Raw genomic sequence first — 21,842 nt, forward strand, 5'->3', positions numbered from 1 at the left:
AGGCGGATACGCCGGAGTCGGCGAAGCCATTCCGGCAGCCGTGGCTATATCTTCCCGGAGCAAAGGCATTGTTCCAACTACAGAAGAAGAACGTATAAGCTTCTTACTTTTAGCATGTTTGTCAACACCAAATCTACCACCTAATGAAAGACCAAGGTTCAGTTCAACCCCTTCATTTTCTTCATCTTCTTCTTCCTCCTCTTCTCGAAGAAGATGATTATATTGACGATGATGTGTGTTTTGGATTTGTTGTGTTGTTGTTGTTATGCTATGAATATTATTATCAGTGCCACCAGTTGAACCAAAGAGTCGTTCAAGTAGATCTCTCGGGTACTTCTCCATCTTCATGAATCAAAATAGATTCTTATCACAATTATTATTCTTCATCAAAACTCAATAAAAACCACATGCTACCTACTTCTTCTCCAACATAATCAAACAGGCCTTGTTTGTTGAGGTGATAAATGATAATGATGATGATGATGATGATGGTAATGATGACGACGACGATGATGATGTTGATGAAATTTCAAATCAGCAAAACCCATGAAAGATAACATAGTAAACCCCAGAATAGCATATACCCAGATCACAAAAACGTTCCTTTTCAAGCGGAGACAAAAAACCCATTGAAATCGAGGAGAAAATTATTTGAATTTTAATAAATTCTGTTAATTCGCTAAAACAGGAAGCAATCCCCGCAAAAAAAGATTATTTTTTTCAGATTACACGGAAGATTGTTCGAAGAGTAAAATGCAAATCGGAAGAAGAAATTGACAAAAATAATAGTAATAGAAAAAAAAGAGAAGAAAAAAAAGTGTTTTGGTGTTGAAATTGAAAGAAAAGGGAATAATGTTGAATGGGATACCGAGAATGCCCTTGGGATGTGACAAGGAAGGCGTGGAAGGAAGAGACAAGTGGCGATCATGGGAGGGAAGTGTATAACGACACGTGGTGAGAGTGACACGATTTCTCACTGCAAAATGTTTTTTTGTGCTTTTGCGATTGAAGGTCGCTGTCATGCAACTTGTTTGGAGTGGACACGTGTCGATATGAGGGAGAGTTACTGTTGAGAATACACGTGTTTTTGGAAAGGATAAGTGACGCGTGTCGAGTCAGTGAAGGTTTGGTTCTGTTGTGTATTGTTGCGGCTTTGGTTCGTTACTGTTGTTGCGTGTCGTGGGTTGTGTGGCATCGTTTTGGTCGTGCTTGACTCTCCTCACTTTCTCTAATTGGTCAACCTCACTGGCTCCCATGTGCCCAACAACTCTCTTTTTTATTCATCCTAGCTGTATCCCATTTTATTTTAATTTTTCCACACACCTAAATTTTATATTTATTTAATACTTTTTTCTAACTATTTTTCTATTATAAACACAATTTTTTATGGTGATTTTAGGTTAAAAAAAGTCAATCAAAACCAAGATACAAATAAATATTGAATTCATGTGACTTCATAAGTCCAAACAAATCATGTTTGATTTCATAAATATCTTTAAAAATAACTTCAAATTTTAAGAATGAAATTCACTTAAAAAGATTTGAAGTAATTTAAATTTTAAGTAAATGACTTTAAGATTAAAAAAGACATTTAAATTGTAGATGGCACTTATAAATTAGAAGAACTCATTTTTTGAAGTCTTGAGGTCGTAAATTGACTTACTTGTTGTGTGAATTAATTTATCAGACAAAGCGTTTTTTAAGTGCAAATCGAATTACACATCTTCAAATTTCAAATTTTTGGTTTTTAAACACATGTAAGTCGACTCATCTGATATGTGAATCAATTTACCAAGTCTGTAAACTTAAAATTTGACAGTTTTAAGGTTGTTATGACAGTTATAAAGTGATTAATTATCATAGAAATCATTTTTTATTGGCCTAGCATTTTCATGCATCATATAAAAAGTTTTTCATTCATTTGAAATATAAGAATACTTTCACCATTCCTCATACTCAAGCATTCAAGATCATATCATATGTTGAAAATTATTTCTTGATCAAATTAGGTGTGCAGTCGAGTTTTGAGTGTGAAACAACAACAATGAGATATTGGTTGTTGGGGGTGTCTATTGTCGATATGAATCATCAAGTAGACATCGGTGGATTGTGTGTTGAAGAAATGAAAAAGATGATCATTTAGGGGTCTCTTAGAAAGATATTTCAAGGTGTCTATCTTGCAAAGAGTGAAGTGGATCTTCATCTTGAAGATATGTGTGTTTATAATTTAGGAGTTGTTCCAAAATTATGTATAGAATAGTGTTTAGAAAGAAGAGTTTGCATGCAAGATTTAATAACATCTACCGAAGGATCTTGTAAACACTTGTAATCAATAATCAAATGAAGAAAACTTGCATTCGATTAAATGTAAGTTTTTACATTGTTCTTTGATTTTTTATTTATTTGAAGGTTGGTGATATTTTATGTTTTGGTGCAAAATTGATAGAAAGATTGCTATTATAATTTTTTTATTTAAAATCTTGTCTTAATTTTTTATGTTGAATAAAATTTTGTTTTGACATTAAATTCAGCATTTAGGCTTGATTTAAATTACAAATTTTGATATCTTCATGTTTTTAACATTTTTGGTTGAATCTTTATCAATTTGGTTGAAATATCAAAATCGTTTAGAAAACAACTTCAATCAAATATGATGTTTTCTTGCATAAGTCTCAATAAGATTGTGTTGTTTATTTCAAATTTCATCAACAAATCAATACAAACATAGAATCCGAAAACTTGAATAATTACAGCTATATGTTCGCACACACAAAAAACAGAGCACTCATAAAGAAAGGACATTGCAGAAATAAGACGTGGTTTTCTTAATAAAACCGTCTTCAACATTCTGCGCCTCCTATTAAAGATACATATTTTTGCATTTGCAAACTAAAATTGATATCTCCAAACTTATAGAATAAGGAGGCATTGACGTTCTTCTAAACACTACCAAAGGAATCATTTATTTTTTCTTCCATCCACTCGTCTCATTGGTTCTTCATGTCTGCTCTAATTTTTATTTTGTTAATATATATTTGTAATAATTCAAGCTATGGTTGAAATATAAAACGAAGGGCATTAACCACTTTGTTGAAAAAATGGTACGACTATGAATGAAATATATTTTTGAAATCTAATACAAGGAGTGCACCCGAAGCAAAACAAGAAAATTTATGGGTGATTCTGTTGGAACACAAGTATATTATTGTGTAAATTTAAAAATTTGGTTTAAGTCTCACATTAGAAAAAAAATATTTTTGTAAATTTAATTGGAAAAAAACTTGTTTTAAAATTCAGTCCCCACATTAAAAGAAATATTTTTTGTAAATTCAAGTGAAAAGAAACATATTTTTTAAAATTGAAGTTCCACATTGAAAAGAATTTTTTTGTTGAAGTCTCACATTGAAAAACTCTCATATTTTGAGTAGTTTTCAACTCTGTAAATATTAAAGTATCACATTGGTTAGAAAACATATGTGAGTTTGCTTCCATAACTATATAATGAGTTTCAAATTATTGTGAAAAGTATACCAAAGTTGGATGTATTTACCAACTTTCTCTTTTCTCCCTTTTATATTATGCTCGCCTAATTTTCGAGCAACTTCTCCCCTATCTTTTTTTTCCTTCGATATTTATGAGCAGTTTTGTATTGTTGTCCCTTCGGTTTTTAGAGCAGTTGTTATGTCGTAGTCCCTTCGGTTTTTAGAGCGGTTATTATGTCGTACTCCCTTCGTTTTTTGTCTTTTTGAGCAGTTATTATGTTGTAGTTATGAATGGTCATAGTACCATATTGAGAGTGACTTTAATCGTCATATTGAGAGTGACTTTAACTGTCATATTGAGGGTATAATTCTAGAACGGTTTTAAGCAGTACAATGGAACTCCGATACAGTGAATTTGGATTTGGGTTGTTTTATCCTAGAGATTTCGAGGTTGATAGTTTGTCTTGCACAATTTGGGCAGTGCTGCGAAACGTCTTAAAAAGAGCGACCTAGTCAACGACTCAACCCAATAATATATTCGGTAACATCAATTGTGATTTTTAAATAGTTTTCTAAAACTAAAAAATAACAGATTTATTATCAAAAATAAAAATAAAACTTAATCCACAAATAAAAAATTTAAGAAAACAATACAATTTTTAAATAGAATGATTCGCCTAACTTATATTTGACCGCTTTTAATTTGTCCGATATTCATTTTACTACTTGAACATCGGCTAAATTGCATGCGGCTATTGGACGTTTTTTTTGTTATACCCACAATTTGATAGTAACATTTATCTTTCATGTTTTTAACACCACTAGCAATCCACATGTCGAGCAAGACTACATGTTTGTAGGTCATGATTCCGTTTTGTTGAGAATAGGTAATTGGTTCTATATTTTCGAATTGATTAATTTAAAATCTAATTGATAATAGGTAACTGATTGATAATCTATGTAGATTGAAAATTTGAAATTATGCTCAAATCAATATTACTTCGAGATTACGATTGTGATTTCAGTTTTGTTGATTAAATCGTATATGATTACATGTTTGAATTCAACTTAATAGACAAACATATAAATTATAATAGTTTGAAACAATGAAGAAATCTACTAAATACCTTGTAGTTTTGGATTAATGCTTTAGTTTTATTTGTTAATTATTTTTTTATTTCATCACAATGAAATAAAAAATATCTAACCCCTAACCTTTTTTTCTCTCTTTATTGGTTTATTCAATCAAAGATTTTTGTGAGGATGATCCTGGTGTTAATACGTTATACTACAAATTTTACTAGTTTTTTATCCGTATACTGTTACAGATCAGATCAGAGGGACAAAATCTATTCCTCATTTTGAACTAAAAAGAATAAAAAATTAAGAAAAATTAATCATTTTCTCGACTAATTCTTAATCCCATCAACAAAGTTTAAACAATATTTACTGTTAGCATATTTCTATAATGCATATTTTTATCATACTCGTCGTAAATATTCCTTGTAGCTCCTAATTTCAATTTCTATATAGATAAAAGTCAAATAAGAAAAGTCAGGAAAAATCAACTTGTATGATAAAAAAATGTTAGCGATATTTAATATATTTAGGTGTGACTTTAAAATTGCAACATACCATCTATACATATTAATGTATGTGTGTGAATTTCGTTCACAGAGACAGATCTTTTCTAGACCAATGAGGGGGTCTTTTCTAGACAAAAGGGGTGTTATGGTACTCTCAAACTTTTTTTCTTTTGAATAAATATATATTATTTCGGTCTCAAATATAAAAAAAAAAAAAAAAATTATTTTGAATTTATTCAAAATTTAAATTAAATATATTAGTTTTATGTGACATACTTTTATTTATATTTAAAATCAGATGTAGTATATTATAATGATAGTAATATGTCTATATATATTAAATAGTTTCCACATGTTGAAATATATGTGGTATGTTGAAGTAAAATTTCTAATTATTGTTTCAAAAATAATAAAACATTTAATTAAATTATTATTTATAATTTCGATCATATAATCTATTAATTTATATTTTTGAGTGATTTATTTAATGAAATGAAATCAAAATATATCAGTTTGAATCAAAATAGATATAGTAGTCATTTATTGAAGAAAAAATTAAAACAGATCATTTAAGAAATCTAACCGTAAGTTAAAAAATGTGAAATTCGTATATAAAACTAATGAGCTTAAACGAACACTTAAATAACTAAAATTGAATGTCCAAACAGTTAAAATAATATCTAAATTTACTAGATGTGAGTACAAAACAAGAATACATTGTACTAACATTATTATTGCATAAATTTATATATATTCATAATTAAATATAGTGTCAACTGCTTATTTTTTTATTTGTTTACATTTTTCTTTCAACTTAAAAACAAGAACATTCTAAGTTGATAAATAATATTCCAAACAATAATATAAATGAGAGATCACATTTAACTAATGTGTCTAATAACTATATTCTTTGTTGATAAATCTGTGTTTCATTTGTAAACTCAGATTTATCGTTGTCTCTCGAAAATTAAACATGATCAAGTGAAATATACAAATCTACGAGGCAGAGCTCATAAATTAGGCAAACGGTAATGGAAGTGGATCGTGAGACACGTCACATGGTCCCAGATCTATATGAAAGGTAGGACAAGGCATTAAGGTCATCATTGAGACAGGACCTACACACCAAGTTGCTCTTAATTTTTTGTTTTTGAAAAAAGGAAAAAGTGAAAAGAAGAATTTGTTTTTATTTTATTTTAGGCTTAATTGTAGTTTGGGTCCCTCTATTTTAATTGAATCGCGAAAGTAGTCTCTACATTTTATTTTTTTTTAGTTTTGGTCTCAAAATAGAATTTTGGTCTAAAATTTAATAAAATTTCATTTTTTTACATTTATTTAAATTACACTATCTCTCAAGATCTCTCATTTACAATAATTGTACGGCTTTAAAAAATAAAATTCTATTTTAAACTAAAATTCTGTTTGAAGATTAAAGTGAAAATAAATAAAATTGAACCAGAGGAACCAAAAACTGGAAAGCCTTTATTTATAAAAAAAGCCATGAAAAAGAGTGATGTATTGCGATCGCCACGTGTATGGGAAGCATAGAGGAACGTGTCAGTACGGGTGAGGATATGTAAGACAGTACATAAAATACCAAACGCTGAAAGCGACCCTTCGGTGTCGTTAGAGCCACCCTACTTATGTCACTAAGCACACGTGTCATCTTCAATATCCTTTTGGTATTTGGAAGCAAGGATAAAAAAAAAACAAAAAATTAAATTTACACCAGTCACATAGATCCCACAGCACTAGATCGACCGGTAATTGTTTTAATGAAATCGGACTATCTTAGAAAATATAAGTTTAATCTACATTTTGTTATTAAAAATTTCAAAATTAAAATATTAAATCTAAAACATCCGATTTTAATTAGACGATAGATGTAAAAACTTATAATCATTGGATTAAAAAAAAGTAAGCCTCTAGAGAGTTTTTTGTTTTATAAAATCCTAACAATATATCAATTGAGAATATCAATATTTTAAATTGGTGTACAACTTTGTGAAAACATTTTTCAAATTTACTAAGTATGATTCTAATGAATAAGAATGATGGAGTATTTGTGAAGTGTATTATTGACAATAGTAATAAAAGTGTAAACTACCAAAATGGTAATGTCTATGTAGTGTCTGTTCAATTTGGTCCAATATAAGTATTCCAATTTAATACTAGTATAAAATATTTTTTAAATTCATAGTTTTGTGAATATTCTTTATTAAAGGTCATTATTATAAGAAAATATTTATTTTATGGTCAACTTAAAAAATATTTGTGACAAAAAAAATTTTATATAAATTATTGATCGAAAAAGCTCTTACAAATAATAAAATTCAAATTAGTTATTATTTGTGGTTGAAAAAAATCTTCACAATGGACTAAAATTTCAACAGGATTTTGTGGTGGCCTAAACCTTCACAAAATCACAACGTTGGATCATTGTGAGGCTTGGACCGCCATAAAACACTAGTGCAATTAAACTTTGTTAGATTGGTTCTTATGTACTTATTAGATCGCTTTCTTATCTGATCTAATATCAAACGTTGTAATAAATAGTTAATTATAAAATCGAAAAAAATGATAGATGTAACAAGTCAAAATTCAAAATTGATTTATTAGATCGGTTGAATTTGAACCAATCTAACAAGTCGATTCAAAAATGATTTATTAGATCGGTTAAATTTGAACCAATATAACAAGTCAAATTCAAAATTGATTTATTACATCGATTAAATTTGAACCAATATAACAAGTCAAATTCAAAATTGATTTATTACAACGGTTAAATTTGAACCAATATAACAAGTCATATTCAAAATTGATTTATTATATCGATGAACCAACCGATTTAAATAATTAACTTTTTAATTTTTTTTTCATAACTTTCACCCTCACATATGCATCCTCAGAATTTCACATATTACCCTATTAACTCGAATTTCTCATTCAACCATAAAACACAAAATTTTATAACGAAACTTTACATTTAAAAATCAATGACAATGAGTCATAATTTTTTTACAAAATCAAATTATCAAATTCAAAACTACATAATCTTCACTACTTGTTAAAACAAACATTATCTTCTATTAACAGTCTAAAGATACTAAAATGATAGAAGTGTTTCAAACATTTTCTATTAGTTCAAGAATCAAGTTTGCACAACGTTGTCGGACATTCATTATTTCATCATCTTCGAATGGTTTTGAGTCTTCAAATATCTCGATTATACATTAAAATAACAAGATTATCTAAATCATGTGACTATAAAAATCATGAGTAGTTAATTAATACTAACTTTGAAAATATCTATCACATACCCGCATCTGTGAATCAACGAGACCACTAGATACAATGTTCAACATATTTATCATAATGTAGTAGCCACACTCATTATCTTTAAGTTGTAAGTAAATATTATATAGATTGAAAAATATAAATTATAATTGAAATTCTATATATATAACCTAAACAACTTACAATAGGAATGCTCCATGTGGGTTTATTCTTTCTTAATCTTCGCAACTTATTATATTCACCCAAAGCTCTAAAAAAAATAAAATATTCATTAAAATTGTATTATAAAACATATCAAAAAATTCATATACGTATACGTATACGGGAAATACACTAAACACTTACAAATCGACGATGTGCATGATATTTTTACTTGGTTTCCATCCCAACGAACATAGGAAGACTATAGTATTCTTCCTAGGACAAATAATGAGCAATTGCCAATGACGACTTTTTGTGCAAAAAGTTAAAAGTGTTAAGTACATTTAGGTTATAAACTTATAATGGATAAATTATAATAAAAATTTACTTACTTGTTGAGATAAGGTAATAGATAACACTCTTTTTGATCCTGCTGCAACTTATTTTTAATGTATTTTTTAGCCCCAATAGAATCATATTCACTTTGAATAAAACATGGATCAATGAATCCATACACGCCACTCTTCCCCAAGTCAATACAAAGGCGGTGCATATATCTAAGATATTGAAATAAATAAATTAAAATAACTATTTGTTATAAATGAAATTAATTTTTTGACTAATTTTACAAATTAAATGTACTTACATAAACCATATTTGTATAATAATGATGCACAACTCTCAATTACCCATACACAACTCCACTATATCGCTTTGTCCAAGAACAAACACTTCACTTGTCTCATGTTCCAATTTTAGCTCTATAGACAATGATATACTCATTGAATTTAACAACAATTGTTGAATACAATCTAGTTGAGATTCAGATTTTTTGAGTGGAACATGAACTTTCATAAATATGTCAGCCTCCTAAATAACTAAAAATAGATTATTAGTCATTTAAAATATTTCAAGTCTAAATAGAAAAAGACGTATGTAATGAATACCTTATTAGAAACAAGCCGCAAAAGTCTTTTTGGCCATTGAATGAAAGTATGTGAAGCATGACCAACTGTTGTCATCTCATCAATGGGCATAGGTACTTGAGCATTTGCATCTAAAACCTTGGTAACCACCACCCTAACCATATCATTATTAACAACTGATTATGTAAGGTGGGTCCCAACTTGTACGCATCAGCATATGCCACTACATAATCATTATTATCAACATACAATTTACATTGTCTTGGGATATCAGCGTTCTCATCCTCTGGTATAGGTAGTTCAATAGAACAACTTCCCTTCATGAACAAATTTGAGTTTTGTTGTGATAGCTCATGCAACACTTTATTTTTAATCACATTAGTAAGCTCCTCTATTGGTGGCTACTGAAAGCTGATGGATGGAGGCATAATGAGAACGTGATCCAAAGTATTGTCGAATCCCCACACCTCGACCAACAACACGAACACGACCAGGGTACTCGGGTTTCCCAATGGCCTCTGTCAAGATATTTGTACATCCATGTGGAACAAAAGTTCCTTGAGACGTTTGTTCAACCAATGAATCCTATATGATATAATTTATAGATGCAATCACTATCAAATGAAGCATACCAAGTGATAATTAAAATTGCCACAAGCATACTAAACCGGACTAGAATAGACATGAAACTCTTCTAAAATTCAAACAATCTAATAATCAGTCATAGAAAACACAATAGAAAACTTCCCTTCACATGGTAAATAAATGATAGATAAATAATTAGAAAATTTGGTCTACTCCCTGTGTTACTAGGTCAGATCATGAACTAATTTGGTATTAGCAATAGTAATTTTTGAGTGTTCAAAACAAATATTGCTACACACTAGTAGGACTAGCAGATAGCCAGGTAAAACAATATACAACATAAAAAACTCAAATCTCACATTCATCATATGAACAAGAATTTAGCAAACAGAAGTTATTTTCATAAATCCACATATTTACAACATTATGTTCATCTCACCACACAAATAATAAGACCCTAATAATACTAGTAAACTACACAACTACGTCGTTTGATTGGAAATTTAATGTCAGGTTAAAACAACAAAGAAGGCATGAATGAAATCAATACATAAATCATGGGGAGAGATTTTTATCAAACTAAAGTAACAAATTTTAATCTAATCTAAGAATGAACACAAAAGCCTCACAAAGAGCACAAATATAAGGGGCTTTCTGGTGAGGCAACATAACAATTATGTTAATGAACAAAAGGCGTGGTATGTTCTTACTAATCTGTGACTGTTGTGTTCACATGAAATTCACCTAATAAAAAGTAAATCGGAATTTGGAAACATTGTTATTTTAGTATTTCTGCTGCCTATTATTTAAGCTTAACATCTCACACATAATTATAGGAAGCAAAAAAGGACCCGTAATCCCTGAGAAGATAGAAAACTAACATACTTATGAAATTGAAGTCCGGAAATGTCTCTGTAAAACACTAACAGGCAGCATATTTCAATGTATTATATATTGCTAATAGTTGTTGACTTCTATTTCAATGTATTATATATGCTCAGTTTTTATTTTATAATGTTTAGATCAGAATAAGAGAGAATCTTTAGATCACAAGTTTCTATTAATTTGTTACTACCACTTGCATTTTTAACCGTAGTTTTAATCTTCGTCAAGCATACACAATCTTCTCCAATCTAATCCACGCCAAATTCACTAAGCATATAATAAACATAAACAATTACTTAAATTCCATGATCATTAGTTTAAATCAATAATTGAATAAGACTGTTAGATGAAAATGAAAAATAATCAATTTTATGTTACACAATTACTTTAAAAAAATTCTGCAATGACACAAGCATCTTCTGATGAGTAATCTCCCGATGACTTTTGTCGGGCTCTCTTCCACTTTTCATGGCGTGATGGTGTAGATGGAGGTGCAACTATTGAATTTTCATATGATTCTTGTCTTTGTTTTATTTTTTCATTCATCAATCTTTCAGTAAGCAACTCATATCCCCCACAAGACATTAGGTGAGGGTATTTATTATGAGACTGAATCATTTGTGTCTTCTTTCGTTTCTCTTATCATAAGTAATACATCAATTAAATGTAGTACTAGAAATAAACTATTAAGATAAACTAAGTTATAAATCTAGCTAACCACAAAGGAAGGATCTTGTTGTTTCTGAACAAATGCCTTCCATATATCCTTATCAAGATAAGTATATGCCTCAAGAGGAGATTTGTGACTCAAATCCCCACCATTCAAATATCTAGATGCTAGACTAGTTTTAAATGCCCTCCAACGTTAACCAGCATATGAAATCCATTTCTTTTTCAAAAAATCAGAATCAGTAACATCCCATTTCACCTATATTACAAAACAAATGGAAGAGTTAGTGTATGACATTAACATATATTTAGGAAATCATATATATACTAAAATATTCACAAAACTACAAGTACCTTAATAGCTTTCCATATCTGATTTTTCAAGTCGCTATCTACGTCGTCCCAATTATCCACCAAAATACTGATAAAGCTTCGAGCAAGGGAAGCAACATGACCCTTAAAGTTTTTCATATTTATCCCTGAAGGTAATCTAGTCAGTGAATCTAAATCAACTGATAACTTTTTACCTATCATATATTTACGTTTCAACTTTGTCATATGTGTACCACGCCTACCCTTTCTTTGTGTAAACTGAGTACCCTCCACATTTTGTGAATGAGCTGACGAATTATTCATGTGTCCTTTTTAGAAAAAGAATAATAATGGTCAATAGTAATTCAAAATAATGGAGAAAAATAACTTTAAGCAATCATGTCATATATTACTAAAAACAATAAATCATCAAAGTAAATATTATTGATAATGTGAAATTTATTAAGATAAATTATCATTATTACCATTTTACTTCTTACGAGTCTTATGTTTGAATATTCTCCCATATCCCTTCTTGATGATCATCACAAGTGGCATACTCATCATCCACAATAGTTTCTTCAATGAAAGCAGGTATTCATTGTGAGAATGAAGGAGTCTCAGAAATAACTAACGTTGAATCTTGACTTTCATTTGGTCCATGAAAACTTTTACCTTGGAGAACCACTGGCTATTCTTTGTTAGAAGGATTACTAACATAAAACAGTTTTTTTGCTTGGGATGCCATAATAAAAGGCTCATCCTTATACGCTACCTTTTCAAGGTCCACCAATGTAAAACCAAATTCATAAATTTTAACACCATTATTGATGTCAATCCATTTACATTTAAAAACAGACACTTTAAATTTAATGAAATCGACATCCCAAATCTCTTCAATGATCCCAAAGTAAGGTATGGATGTTGTAACAGGGTTTTTATCTTTTGAACTACAGAAATGCATGTACTCAACTACAACCATAACCCCACTATTTTGCATGGTACTATTGTCATCTTGACTTTTTGTGTAGAATGTAAAATTATTAATATCGTAGCCAGTCCAAGTTATGACATCAAAATGAGGCCCATTTGCTAGTCATTTTAATGTATCAGAATTTGTATAGTTGGTTAAAATGGTTTCTTTAAACCACTTGAAGAAAGTCATGTTATACTCATTCAACAACCATTTTTCATTCATTCTAGGATATTTTTCCTTCAAAATGCTTTTATGAGCAGAAAGGTAAGGTTGAACCTCATCAGTGTTATTCAATATATACAAATGTGCTTGAAGTACTTCCTCTCGTCTCATGCTCTTAAGTTTTAAGCCTTGTATACCAGTACCCACACATGTTCCCTCATGACGAGATCTAGAAATTCATATGGCTTTTGCTTTCGACATATAGTCAAAACAAAATTCAATAGCTTCTTCTGCTATGTACCTTTCTACAATAGATGCTTTAGGACGGTGTGGATTCTTCACATATCCTTTTAAAATCTTTATGTAATGCTCGAATGGATACATCCACCTCAAATAAACAGGACCACATAATTCAATCTCCCTAACTAAATGAACAATTAAATGAACCATGATGTCAAAAAATGAATGAGGAAAATACATCTCTAGTTGGCACAAGATAATAACAGCTTCATTTTCCAACTCATTTAATTTTTGAGGATCAATGACTTTGCTACAAATAGCGTTGAAGAATAAACACAACCTAGTTAAGACATCTTTTACTTTTTTAGCCAATATGCCATGTAAAGTCACTGGTAGTAGTTGTTGCATCAATATGTGGCAATTGTGAGACTTTAAGGAAACTAATTTCAAATCTTTCATTGAGACAAGACTCTTGACATTTGAGAAGCAGCCATGTGGCCCTTTTATTCCCCTTAAACACTCACAAAAGCATTTATTCTACTTTTTTGAAAATGTATGACAAGCAGGAGACAAATATGTTTGTTTACCTACTGATTGTGGAGCTAATTGTTGTCGTATACCCATCTCAACCGTATCTAGACGAGAATTTAAGTCATCCTTTGTTTTCCCCTAAATGTTGAGAAGTGTTCCAATTACACTATCACACACATTTTTCTCCACATGCATCACATCAAGACAATGTCTTACATCTAGACTAGACCAATAAGGAAGATCAAAGAACACAGACTTCTTCTTCCATATATTTTTCTCAGATGTTTGTTTTTGGTTCTTTCCAAATATAACGTTGATATCCTTAACCTGTTGTTAAACTTGCTCCCCAGTTAAGGCTTTTTGGGAAATTTCATGCTCTTGGTGCCCATTAAACGCTTTTCTCAACTTACGGTATGGATTATTAGACTTGAGAAATTTTCGATGCCCAACGTAAACAGTTTTTCTTCCATGTTTCAATTGATGGTAGCAGGTTCCTTCTTCACATATAGGACATGCTTTATGTCCCTTAACACTATAGCCACACAAGTTTCCATATGCAGGAATGTCATTGATGGTGTAAAATAGCATTGCGCGCATCTTAAACTATTCACGGGAATACCCATCAAACACATCAACATCTTCCCAAAGCATTCTCTAATCTTCAATCAATGGACTTAGATAAGCATCCATGTCATTTCCAAGTTGTTTTGGACCTGAAATTATCATAGAGAACATGATGTATTTACACTTCATGCAAATCCAATGAGGTAGGTTGTAGATAACTAGTAGAACAAACCATAAACTATGGTTACTACTTAAGTTTCCATATGGATTCATTCCATCTGTAGCAAGTCCAAGCCTAAGGTTCCTTGGCTCATTTCCGAACTCTAGGTACAAGTCATCAATTTTCTTCCATTGCAAAGAATCTGTTGGGTGACAAAATTGTCAATCACGCTTCCTCTCATCGGCATGCCATCTTACATTCTTTGCATCATTTATATTAGCAAACAAACGTTTGAACCTTGGAACTATTGGAAGATACCATAAAACCTTCGCATGAGGCCTTTTTGAGCTTTCGTTATAAGTGGAATCACCATCCTTCATTTTGTAGTGTGATAGTCCACACCTAGGACACTTATTTGACTCTTCAAACTCATTTCTATACAATAAACAGTCATTAGGGCATGCATGTATTTTCCTATACTCCATGCCCATTGGACACAATATCTTCTTTGCCTCATAGTTACGATTCAGCAATGTGTTACCTTTTGGGAGCATTTCTTTCAACAATTCAAGTAATTCAGTGAAACTTTTATCTCTCCATCCATTTCTCACCTTCAAGTTGAACATTCTCAATACCGTAGACAACCGTGTGAAGTTAGTGCATCCCGGATACAAAGTCTCTTCTTTGTCACTGCACAAATTATCATATACATGTGCACGATTAAAGGACACTTGTACAACATCACGTATCATGTCCTCTAGTTGATCGCTCATATTTACATTAACTTCCTCTCTTTCTGAGGTATTTGACATGTTTAACGAATCAACATGCCATATCCATCTGATATAATTCAGGTCAATCCCAAAACAAATAAGATGACTTCGTATTGCCTCGAAATGTAATGTATTTTCATTCAAACAAATAACACAAGGACAATAAAATATTCCTTTACTTTCAGAAAGTTTTTCTAAAGCAAATTGTAAAAACTCCTCAACCCCCTTTTGATACTCTTCACTCAAACGATTAGCATTCATCCAAATGTGATCCATAACTACTTATGAAAAAATATACAATGGTAAAATGATCTTAATTACATTTTAAGAATCATATTTCTACATAAAAAGTTAATTTGACAATGCTTTGAAACATCTATGTCAAAAGAATTTGACATAGATTTCTTATCTCATATATAATTTCATTAAAATAACTAACTATATATAATAGCTTTAGTGAATAAGAGTGAGACTATGTAAATTTGAGTATAAAAGTAACGAGTTCCTCACCAAATTGGGTGTGTTTAGAAGAAATAATTTTGCTTAAGAAATGTAAATAGTTAATGGATAAACCGAGGTTTAAGACTTCATGGTAATGCAATAAATGTAAATAATTATACAATTTAATCAAATACTATTAAATTATAAAAATATACAATAAATATTTAATATAATTAATAAATAATATTTCAACACTAGCATACTATTAGTACATACTAGTACTAATATTTGAACATTAACAATATCTATTTGGGATGCACTTACACCTAGAGAATTATAGTCCTTAAAATCTAATTAACATATCATGGTTAACATAAATTGTTAGAATATAAGGTTTTCTCTCTACACAAAACCATAGCATAAACTATAAAAAAAAATCTAATAATAATTAAATGAAGAGGACACAGAGCCCCAATTTTCTTAAATTAGTTATTTTTTCATATTATTATTATATAAACATATTTTGATATTTTATTTTTCTTATTTGTTTGTGCAAAACCATGGCCAAAATTTTCAAATAAACTATGGAAGAATAGCAAACAATCTACCATCACCATCACATGTATCAGTTCTATTAAAATAATTGAATGTGAGTATAATCAAACTCTATGATGCAAATCCAAATGTTCTATCATCATTATCAAACTCAAATGTGGAATTGAACATAAGACTTGGAAATGAGTTACTTCAAATTTTGAGAGACTCTTTTAAGGCTCAAACATAGATTTAACAAAATGTTCAACCATACATTTCAACAACAAAAATAACATCAATTAATGTAGGAAATGAAATACTATGTAGCAATGATGTTGGTAACATGATAAATCTTCTACCAACAATGCAACCAGTTTATAATGTTCTTGGGACACTTGGATTATCTCAACAAGTTACTGTCACAACAACACATTCTTACAACATTTTGTCAAATTCATTCCCTCCTTCAAATGGTGCATTTAGACAAGATCTTATACAATATATTCAACCACTTCTTAGCTTCCAAGCACAAACAAAATCACCCCTTGTTCATCAATGCTTATCCTTTTTTTTCATACAAAGATGACCCGGATCACGTTTCATTAAACTATGTTTTGTTTCAGCAAAACTTGGATCCATTGATCCTAACACAAATTTGCATTATGATAACATGTTGTATGCACAAAAGAAGTGTTTGTTGGTGTTTCATAGTTGTTGTAATATTAATGAGAATTTGGAAATGGTGTGTTTTGAGAACATGTTTCATAGGGTAAGACTGTGTTGTGAGATTGTGGAAGAAAATTCATTAGTTTTTTCTTAAGTTTTGTGTTTCCATAATTTTTTATATCATTATTTGTTCTTCCATCAGAGAAGCAACTTGTGGTCTAAGAAGGAATTTAACTTAACCAAAAAGCAGGGAAAAATGAAGCAATTAGTTCTTACATTAGAGAAGAAACAATTATACTAAATTCATTAATTATTACGAACAAGGATGCAATGATGAATGCAAAACAAACACACATACCAATAAAATTCTCAAATTTCAGTATTTAAAAATATATTAAATCTGAGATGTATAAAGCAACAAATTTCCATTATAGAAGGAGTAGCTACCAAACATTCTCCATTTTTCAACCTTTAATGTGGTGACTAAAAAGTCCAAGTAGTTTCTTATCTCATATATATTTTCATTTATAGTTTGGTACATCAGAAAGGAATACTCAATTTACAAAATTCGTATTTGTATAATTGTTTGTATTCTAACTTATTATATTTCCAGCTAAAGGTAAATAAAATAGCTACCCAACAAAACAATATAACTGCATAAAGTAACTCCATTATTTCAAACAGAAGAGTATGAGCACATTAAGCAACAATCAACACAAATCACAAACTCAAATTGACAAATGTGTTAAGCCTCAATCCATAGGCTAAAAAATTATAGCATTAGACTTACTATTAACAGAGAAAATATCACAAACACATAGCATGCAGTTTTAAAGGATGATCGAAAATTGGGGTAACTACTACTACTCAAATTTCTCCATCACTTTCATAGTTTTTTAGGCATCATCACTTCTCAAATTTCACCCTCACTTATGTAGAAATTTCTCCTTCAAATTTCTCTATCAATTAAAGATTAATAATAAGAATAATTAACAATGAAATAATTTTAGATTGTTGAGTAACAAACAAGAATTATTAGAAAATTACCGGAGAAAACAACAAATACTTCTCGATGGTGAAAGAAATTGACACTTCTCGACAAAAATGCTCCTTGATAGATGAAAGAGGAAGACAAAGAAAACTCGTCGTCGGTGCTGAAGTAGAAAATTTTTGCGCCAGACCAACTCGTCGTCGGCGATGAAGGCTGAAAGTTGTGTTCATTCACGTTTTCACTGAAGGATGAAGGTTAAAGGTTGAAAGATGAAAGCATTGAAGGGGTAAGACGCGTGTGTTTAATTTGTGACTGAGTTTGATGAAGAACGAAGGATGAAGATGAAAAATGGGTTTGGATTCGCGGGTGATTAATTTTTTATTGAGTTTGCAGAAGAACGAATGATGAAAATTGGGTTTGGATTTGGATTCGTGCGTGATTTTTTATTTTTTAGTTAACTTAGGGAATTTTTGTTTTTTTGTAAACGGCTTATAAACATAACAGATCTAACAAAATTTATAATAATAACAAATTTGTCACCGCCTTTTTTTCTTGTGTAGTCTTTTTTTTTTTTAATGTATATGTTAGAAAAGTTCAATTAGAACAGATCTAACAAAATTTACTATAATAATAAATTTACCACAGTTTTTTTTTTGTGCAGTTTTTTTTAATATGTATGTTAGATCAGTTCAATTAGAACATATCTAATAAAGTTTACTATAATAACAAATTTGCCACTGTGTTTTTTTTTTTATGTAGTTTTTTTTAATGTGTATGTTAGAACAATTCAATTAGAACAGATCTAACAAAGTTTACCATAATAATAAATTTGCTACCTTCTTGCTTATTACATTGGATATATAACAATCGATCTAATATCGACAACATAACAAGGTTAAAATGCACTAGTGAAATCCTGAAATTTTAGTCCACTGCGAGGGCTTTTTCAGCCACAAAATCACATTTTATGAGGGTAAAAGCCGCCATAAATGAAGCCTTTTGTGACTGTCTAGGCCGCCACAAAGGCAATCAATTTTGACTACCTAGGCCACCACAAATGCCTAATGTTCTCCTATAAATATCACTTCTCCTCTCATTTTTCCTTTCAACATTCTCTTTAAATTTTCTCTCTACCTTTTCTTTAAATTTTCTTTCCACATTTTCTCCATAAATATTTTTTCTCCAACTTTTCTCTCTACCTTCTTTCTTGAATTTCGGTAAGCTTTTAGTTTATATTTTATTTAATGTTATTTTTTATTTGAAGTTATTTATTTAATGAATATTATTTAATTTTTATTTTGACAGTGGTGCTATTGTGTTTATTGTGAAGAGTTGTTAGTTGTGTGTAAGCTTCAAGTAAGACACTATCCGACATCAAGTTAGTGTGTATTGCATTTGAAATATAGAATAGTAATTTATATAATTATTATTAAAATAATTTATATGGTTATAAATATTTTTAGACTTAATATTTTATTTTAAAATTGAGTATAATATTATCTTTAAAATTGGGTATAATGTTAGCTTCAAGTGAGACACTACACGACACCATGTTGTTTACGTGGAAGACTAGTGGTGGTGTACTTGAAGAAGAAATGCAATTTCAAACTATGTTGTCTCCAATACTAATTAATAATACTTTTGAGAGATTTTTATCGTCGGATAATATTCCATAAAAAATAATGGATGCAGTGGAGCTAATGATCAAATGAATTATTATGACGATTGATGTATTCGAATAATATTTGCTATTTTTATTTTTGGTTTGTATGAATATATTATACATTATTATTTAATTATGGTGTGTTTAGTTATTTGTTTGTATGACATAATTTATTTTATTTGATAGTAATAATTTAATTAATATTAAGATTGTGTTTTTATTTTTAAATATATTATTTATTTTAAATTTAATTTAAATTATATTTATATTATTTTTTATATATAATATTATTTTTTTAATATTAATTTCAAATTTTATAAAATTATTATTTTTTAATAAAGTCACACATTTGTGGGGGCCTAAACCCACACAAATAAGGCAGTTTGTGGCGGACTAAACCTTCACAAACTATTTTATTTATTTATTATTATTTCATCGTTTGTGACAGCTTAAACCTTCACAAAAGACATATTTTGTGGCGGTCTTGACTTTCGCAAACGCTTACTTTTTAAAAATGTTTTGTCTTTTGTGGCGGATTAAGCCCTCACAAATTTGTAGTGGATTTTTCCTCACAATCTTGTGAGGGCGTAAGTCCTCGTGATAACCAAAAAAACTCAATTTTGTGACCGCCGTTTTGGCCGCCACAAACTTTAGTGACTAACTTATTTGTGGTCGTTAAAGGCATCCACAAATATACCTGTTGTGGTTGTTTTTCTCTCTTTATGAGGGTTTTTGGCCTCCCACAAATTCTTATTTTTCTTGTGGTGCATAGATGGAGATAACGTGTCTCTTATAAGTGTATTATTGACAATCCTAATTATAAAGAGAAGAAACTTCTTATGGTGACAATTATTTTTTCGGTGTCCTTAGCATAAATATCATCACCATCTACAACTTTCATAAACAAATATTTATAGAGCTGACGGAAAAAAAAGGAATAGATGAATTTCAGAAATGTTTTACAGAGTGAGAGATGCTTTGAAAAATGCTTCAGAGATACATTCTTGATCATGGAGAATTAATTATTAAATTGAGATTTTTATAGTATCAATTAATGTTGACTTTTTTACAATGAAGTCGATCCAAACACGCTTGTTACTAATAATTATTAATTAGAATCACTTAAATATAATATAATGGCTTAACAATCGTCAATGATCACAAACAATAATAAAGAAAAACAATTATTTGTGCAATTCAGCAATTATGCTTCGATGTTGAGTTCTTTCATAATTCAGAAAGAAACAACTAATCAAAATTCTTAATAAAATTTCTTTGAAGAAATATAAAATATTAATGAACGTATTAAAATAAAAATTATAAGATGAAGTGAAAGAAATATAAAATAATAATGTGATATATAAAAGATTGATATGGGATAAAAGAAATAATATTTTCCAAATCAATTATGATATCACTCATATGGTAGAATCTCATGCTATATAAATTATCTCATACGATATAAACTATAGAAGTAAAGAAAACTCAAAAGAAGAAACTTAAGTTCCGAATCATTTCATTTTTGTGTACAACTCAATTGCCACTTAGCCACACACCTCTATCTATTTATATGTTGTTGGGTGGGCTCACTCCGCAAGTGGAACCCACCAATTTTACTAGTATTATTATTATTATTGAAATAAAAAGAAAAAGAAAAAAAAATGATTTTAATGGGCTTGGCCCACTTGAAGGTAATAAAAGGGATTTAGAAATCCCTAAGAAGACACACAAACAGACAACGGAAGAAAAACGGTTGCCAGAGAAGAAAAATAAGAGTTTGGTTTCAGTGGTGGTAACAGGTGTGTAGCAAACTTGCTCCGTTTGATCTACAAATTTAGTATGTTATTCCTACCACTGAGTTTGTTATTTTAATATATAATTTGAGTAGGTTTATCTTCTCTGAGAGTTACTTTGGCATACCCACTTTAGTAGAAGGTTGTTATAAGGTTGTAATAGAGTTGTTATTGTTGATTGATATTCCCTATTGTTATTAGGAAGACTCTTGGTGTACCCATTAATTATTATAGTGGAAGTTTTACTAGACTAGGTCCCGTGGTTTTTATTCTTTCAATTTGAGGGAAGTTTTCCACGTTAAAAATTGCGTTTGTCTCATATTTAATTTTCTGCCAATTATTATTGCTCTTGGAATTGTATTTTCTGTTTGGCCTTTTATCTGCACAGGTGGGGACAAAAAATATTCCGCATTATTGAGATAATTATCGCTAATTATCTCTGGTTTTTCCCAACAAAGTGGTATC

At 29.8% G+C, this 21,842-nt stretch overlaps 1 protein-coding gene and 2 pseudogenes across 1 annotated transcript in view; 1 reads left to right on the forward strand and 2 right to left on the reverse strand.

Annotated features, from left to right (window-relative positions):
- The window catches only part of LOC101490870 (ninja-family protein AFP3), a 4,837-nt gene extending 4,178 nt beyond the window's left edge, over positions 1-659 (reverse strand). The window contains exon 1 of the mRNA XM_027332067.2: positions 5-659. Coding sequence (XP_027187868.1) covers positions 5-348 — 344 coding nt within the window. The 5' untranslated portion in view covers positions 349-659. The remainder of the gene's footprint in view (positions 1-4) is intronic.
- Positions 660-6,099: 5,440 nt separating this feature from the next.
- LOC105851603 (glucan endo-1,3-beta-glucosidase 14-like) lies at positions 6,100-17,231 on the forward strand (annotated as a pseudogene).
- Positions 12,482-15,565, reverse strand: LOC140919302 (uncharacterized; annotated as a pseudogene).
- Positions 17,232-21,842: the final 4,611 nt, after the last annotated feature.

This window comes from Cicer arietinum, chromosome 2, assembly GCF_000331145.2.
Source record: "Cicer arietinum cultivar CDC Frontier isolate Library 1 chromosome 2, Cicar.CDCFrontier_v2.0, whole genome shotgun sequence".
Lineage (NCBI taxonomy): Eukaryota > Viridiplantae > Streptophyta > Magnoliopsida > Fabales > Fabaceae > Cicer > Cicer arietinum.